General features: G+C 30.4%; 1 protein-coding gene across 1 annotated transcript; it reads left to right on the top strand.

Moving 5' to 3' along the window:
- The first annotated feature begins 642 nt into the window (after nucleotides 1-642).
- LOC108485780 (protein NETWORKED 3C-like) lies at nucleotides 643-1810 on the top strand. Its single transcript, XM_017789626.2, has 2 exons — nucleotides 643-814; nucleotides 895-1810. The coding sequence occupies exons 1-2, from the start codon at nucleotides 742-744 to the stop codon at nucleotides 1551-1553; spliced, it is 732 nt and encodes a 243-aa protein (XP_017645115.2). The 5' UTR covers nucleotides 643-741; the 3' UTR covers nucleotides 1554-1810.
- The last annotated feature ends 4259 nt before the right edge of the window (nucleotides 1811-6069 follow it).

The raw sequence follows: 6069 nt of genomic DNA, 5'->3' as shown, positions 1-6069 counted from the left end.
AAATTTTAAAAATCTTAAATATTTAAAAAGAATGTAATTTAGCTTCAAAAAATATATAAAAGTAAACAGAATATGTAAAATTTAAGCTTTAAGTTTATTATTATATTAATTAAATTTATGTAAATTTGATAAAAAATATTAATATTGTGATTAATTGTAATAAATGCTCAATTTTAAAATTAATAGAAATTAAATTAATTTACTCAATATCAAAATTAGGAATGACCGGAAAAATCTTTTACTTGTTTTTTTCTTAAAAAAAGAGTATGGTTATTGTTTTTCTTTTCTTCTTTTTTTTTAATGTGAAATTAGGTAATCAAAAGGAAGGGTCAGTTTTAATGGAGGAGAAAGAGGGGTGGACTAGGTTGATTACAGAACTGCCACTGATGGGCTTCATACCATTATCCAGGCCTGATACTAGTTTGAACAGATGTTTAAAATGTAATTAGCTATCTTAATAAATTCGATTAATGGAGTTCCTTAATTTGTGAAACAAAATATTAAAGCATTTGAATCACATAATCACAATATTAGTAGTTTTGGGCCCATGCATGTTACCCAACTTGTCCTTTCAACCATATGTGGATATTAGTGTTGCATTTGCTTCAAGAAGAGACAAGCTCAATAATATGCCTTGGCTGAAAAATTAAAATTTTTTACTTTAGTCATACGCATTAGAAATCAATTCTGTGGGGTTGTTTGCCCCTTCTCCCCTATGGCTTCTTCTGCTTTTTATTTGTCATGTGCTACTTACAACAAACATACTTTGTTCAGTTGATTCGAATGGATCCCATTCATGTCGCTGCCTCCAATGGTAATATTTATAATCATATTGTGCATGCTCATACACTAGTTTTAAGTTTTCTAACAAACGCTTGTCAATTATTTATGCAGACTTTGATATGAAAATAAATGGGATTCTTAGCATTATCCTGCAAGATGAGGGAGATTCATTCGCCAAGAGGGCTGAAATGTACTATCAAAAGAGACCTCAGCTCATCCAAATGGTTGAAGACTTGCACAAATCCTACCGCTCCTTAGCTATTAAGTACGAGCAGCAGAGATCCCAACTCAACCACGGTTCTCATCCAACACTATTATCGTCGTTGTCAAGTCCTGTCAACCAAGTCCAAGGACATGTTGAGTTGAATGCTGAAGATCCTGATCTTGAGACCGAATTCGACGATGATGTCCCGAATCATGTGTCTAGCAAGGAGTCAAAGATGAAGGCAGAGGATAAAATTAGGCAGGGAGAGAAAAAGAAAAGGAGCAATCGCATTGGAATGCAGCGGAATACAAGTGATGGTTATGAAGCGGCCATGTTGGAAAATGAGAAGCTGTGGAATGAACTAAGGTTCAAGGTGTCGGAACTGGTAGAGGATAACTTAAGTCACCAGGCTGAGTTGATAAGGAGAAACGATGAGAAGAGAGAAATGATTAGAGATCTTTGTTCCAAGATGAAGATGGATGAGAACAAGGCCCTGACTGCCAACAACACTCGGTCTCAAGTATCAAGACTTAAGAGGCTATTCCTTGGGAAGTTTATGAAATGAAAGTTCATGGAGGCAATTTCTTTCAGTATCCTACTTCCTCCCACGATAACAATAAAACTCAGGCTACTATTGCTACACAATATCCCTCTATATTTGGATTGTCGAAACCAATTTTTTTTTTTTAAAAATGGGTTGACTTTGTATTTAAAAAGAAAACGAAAAATGGGAGTTGCCACCAATTTTTTTTTATGTGGTGTGATTGGGTCACCTAGTAATTGAACGTTTTAATAAAGCGTTTTGATTTACTAAAACAACAATTTTGGTCTACAAAGATCGAGAAAACGAGTTTGGGTGTCGGTTACGTACGAGAAAGGATTAGCACCCTCGTAACGTCCAAAATTGGTACCTAATTGATTAATTAATGTCTTAACGTCGAAAGTTAAAAACTTGAAAAGAATTTAAAATATGATTCCCTTTTTATTAATGTTGACAAAAAATGCTTGAATAAATTGAAATGAGAGTTGAAGGCCTACTTGTCTCGAGATATCAAAATGTCACATCCCGTAAGTTAGAACACAACATTTGAACCTTCGAAAATAGGCTTGCCTTTTAAATGTTTTATTTAAAATTCGTACTTTGATTTTTAAAAGGATATTCGATTGTTTAAATCCAACGAGGAAAATTGAAACCTCGTAAATTAGGGCACGACCCTCTCAAGTTTCTAAACACGGAATATTGCCTTTATTTAAAATTCACATATTTTAAAAAATTTAAAGGGATATTTGGCTATTTAGGTTTAACGAGAAAACCGAAACCCCGTAAGTTAGGATAAGATTTCTCAAATTCCCGAAAGTGAAATATTACTTTTGTTTTCAAGATTTTTCTTTTTTAAAAAAATTGGGTGAAAATTTAATGAAATATTTAAAAGATATACAAAGGAAGGTTACACTAATGAATGACTACAATATGAATACACTAACGAACAATTCATAGTATATATGATAGCAATAATCACACAACATACATTATTTAAGTTCCAATATTAATAATCAAAGAAAAATGAAATAAATGATATAAAATAATTTAAAAGACAATTTTAAATAAATGATATAAAAAGTAAGTTTAAAATAGATACTATAAAAAGGCCATTTGAATTAAATAATGTAAGACAAATTAAAATGATTAATACACAAAACAATCTAAAATAAAATTATAATAAAACAACTTAAAATGAATAAAAAACAATTTAAGATAACATATAAAAAGTTTAGAATAAATAGTGGGTAAAAAGAAATTTAAAATAAATAATATATATAAAAGTGTTAAACACTTGAATATAAATAATATATGAGATCTTAAAATAAATATTAATAAAATAGTATAAACTAAATAGCATATAAAAGATTAAAATAAACAGTATATAAAACAACATAAAATAAATAATATATAAAATAATTTGAAGCTAAAAAGCTAAGGATCGAATTGCATCAGAATAAAATAAGGGGCGTGAATAATAAAATTGCAAAAATTAATAAAACACAAATCAGGATCTAAATGAACACGCGAAAAAAGATAGGGGACTGATTAGGAAATTGATCCTGACTCTTATGCGCAGCGTTTCATCTAGCAATGCGACGGACTAGATTAAGAATGAAACAAAATCGAAGGGCCAAATTTGAAAATAAAAAAAGGTAAAAGGATTAGATTGTATAACCCAAAAGTTGTAAAAACACGCGGATCCTGGCTTATGCGGGTCGGGTTGCGCGTGGGTCGCTTCAAACGACACCGTTTTGGCTACTGGGATTAAGGCCAAAACGATGCTGTTTTAAATGCGTATAAGGGCCAAAAAATTTCATTTTTCTTCTTTCTTTCTTAAAAAAAATTGAAAACATTTGTTTTTCTCTCAAACTCCCCTTTGCCCAAACTCAGACTTCGGCGCCGGACCACCGTGGCAGCTGTTGGTCACTAGCGACGGTGTCACCATCCACGATGGCCGAAAAATCAAGAAAACTCCCTCTTTTGAGCCTTTTTTTTGAATAAAGCCTAGATTTGGGTATTTTAATCAAAAATTGAAAAGAAAAAGAGATAAAAACACAAAAGATCTAGGGTTTTTTTAAAAAGAGGTCACCTTTCATTGGAGGTGACGACCTCGGCCACTCTCGGTGGCAGAATCCGAAGCAATGGGTAAGCTTCTCTCCTTTCTTATTATTATTATATATATGTGTACCAATAACAGTAAAAAAGGGACCACCTTTAGGATTTTTGTATTTGATTGCTCTGAATATTCGTGTATTCGTTTTTTTGTATTGATTTTTGTGTGTAAAAAACATGCATTGGTTCCTTTTGGGCTATATAGCAAAGGAAAAATCGAAAAAAAATACAAGCTTTTTGTTATGGTCCTTTTCTATGCTGTCGTTTGTCCCTTTTTTGCATGTACGGAGGCGGCGTGACGGTGTACTGAGGCGAGGGCGAGGGCTGCTGGTGGCCATACGTGGGGGAGCGGCGCCAAGGGAACCCTAGGGTTCTTTCGAAAATTTGATTGGTGTTTTGGGCCTGGGGTATTTTGGGCTGCTTGGGTTAATTGGGTTAGACTTAGTTTAGGATTTGGATTGGGCTTCTAATGGACTGATGTATTTTGGACTTAATTATTTGTTTTTTTAGTTTATTATTATTTGGTTTCGTTTCTGGTTTGGGCCCATTGCCAAAATTGGGCCTTACATGGATCATATGTTTCCCTTGGGATAGTGTCTAATTATTCTCCTTCGGTACAATCCATCATGAATGGGCTGATGCTTTGCATATTTCTGATGGATCGTACAACAAACCCAGTGATTTGATGGGCGGGAGTTCTTTTTCGGCTTGCGTTGCATCATTATATGCTGCCATTTTATTTCTGCTGTAACTTTATTAGAATGTTATCTTTTAAGTAAAATTTTATTTATAAATCATTTTTAATAAATTAATGAATATAAATATAATATTGCTTTTTCTTTTACTATTTAGTCAATGAATTTATTTAAAATTTATTTTTAATAAAATAATAAATATTAATATAATAATATATATTTTTTACTAAAACTCAATTTCACTCCTAATAAAATATACTACTATTCATTCAAATATATATATATATATATATATATATATATATATATATTTGTGTTATTTGAAATATTCAAGAAAATCAATCTATTAAAAATATCATATTATTTTTGAGATTACCAAAAATATATTCCCACTGAAAAATAAATAAATTTATGGATAGTAGTGAATAGTGCTGAATCAATAGATATCAATTCTACTCCTTCAATAAAAGTAAACATAATAAAGATGAATATATAGGTTTTTTTTCTTGAGAAAACTCCAAATTAAAATTAAATTCAAAGAGAACTAAAATTAAAAGCTAAATTTAAAACTTTGCAGGAAAAAAAGTAATTAAAAATTAAGGGAAAAAAATTAATGTGACGAAGCTCCATTTAAAAGTAAAATTTTGGTTAGATTTGTGAATTTGATCATTACTACAAAGATAATTTTCAGTGTTTTTTAATAAATTAGTTATAATTACTGATGTCCCACCTAGCAATCAACTTCTCCTTATCATTTTAATGACTAAGTGGCAGCTCATTTGAAATTATTTTCCTTATCAATAAATAACCCTATAACTTTGTAGTTATGATTTAGCTTGCCAGTAGAGCTGTTTATGAGCCAAACCAGGTCGGACTAAGATTCGGTTCCACAAAAGTTTTCATGCCTATACTCGCCCAAAAAGCTCATTTTAATATTAAAAAATTAATAAAGTATTAAAATGTATATTTTTAATTGATATTTTATATATTTTATAATTACATTTCAATTAAAAAAGTATTTTTTTATTATTTAAATTGAATTCAATCCGGACGGGCTACCTGACCCTTGGACAGGTCTACTTACCAGTAGCATTAAGATTGAGTGATACCTAGTTCTAACCAACATAGAATGCATATAGCTGTCATGCCCAACTATGTTATTTGTCACTAGTATTACATTAAACTAAATAATTATAGATTTAACAATTCTTATTGACAAGACATACATGCTAAGAAATTGAATACGGCACCAATATTCAACAAACCTGAATATTTGTTATTAAATCAGAAGACATGCAAATACAAAAGAACAAAGAAAAGATTAAAAATAATTAGATCTTTCAAACTTTGCTAATCAAACTTCAAAATTTCTTTGACTTGAAAAAAGAAGGTTTAACAATCCACAAAATAATAAAAATGCCAAAACAATTAGTTTGCAATGTGCACCAAAGTTCAATGTAGCCAAAAGTTGTGTCTAACCCTCTTAAAAGATCCTATTTATGAATTTGTTAATAATTTATACTACAAATTATGAGTATTCATATTGAGATAACCTATTTAAATTTGTTTTTATCTAATTAAAATATTTGAAAGTTTAATAAATTATAAAAGTTATTTTAGAAACAATGTTAGAAATTTTAAAAATTTATCGATCTATATTGCTTTTGGAGAGAAAGAAAAACACGTCTTACAGGGAGAGTTTTCACTTTCACATCAGTGAAAACTCGCCA

This window comes from Gossypium arboreum, chromosome 3, assembly GCF_025698485.1.
Source record: "Gossypium arboreum isolate Shixiya-1 chromosome 3, ASM2569848v2, whole genome shotgun sequence".
Taxonomy (NCBI): Eukaryota; Viridiplantae; Streptophyta; class Magnoliopsida; order Malvales; family Malvaceae; genus Gossypium; species Gossypium arboreum.
This window is presented reverse-complemented; position numbering and strand designations above follow the sequence as displayed.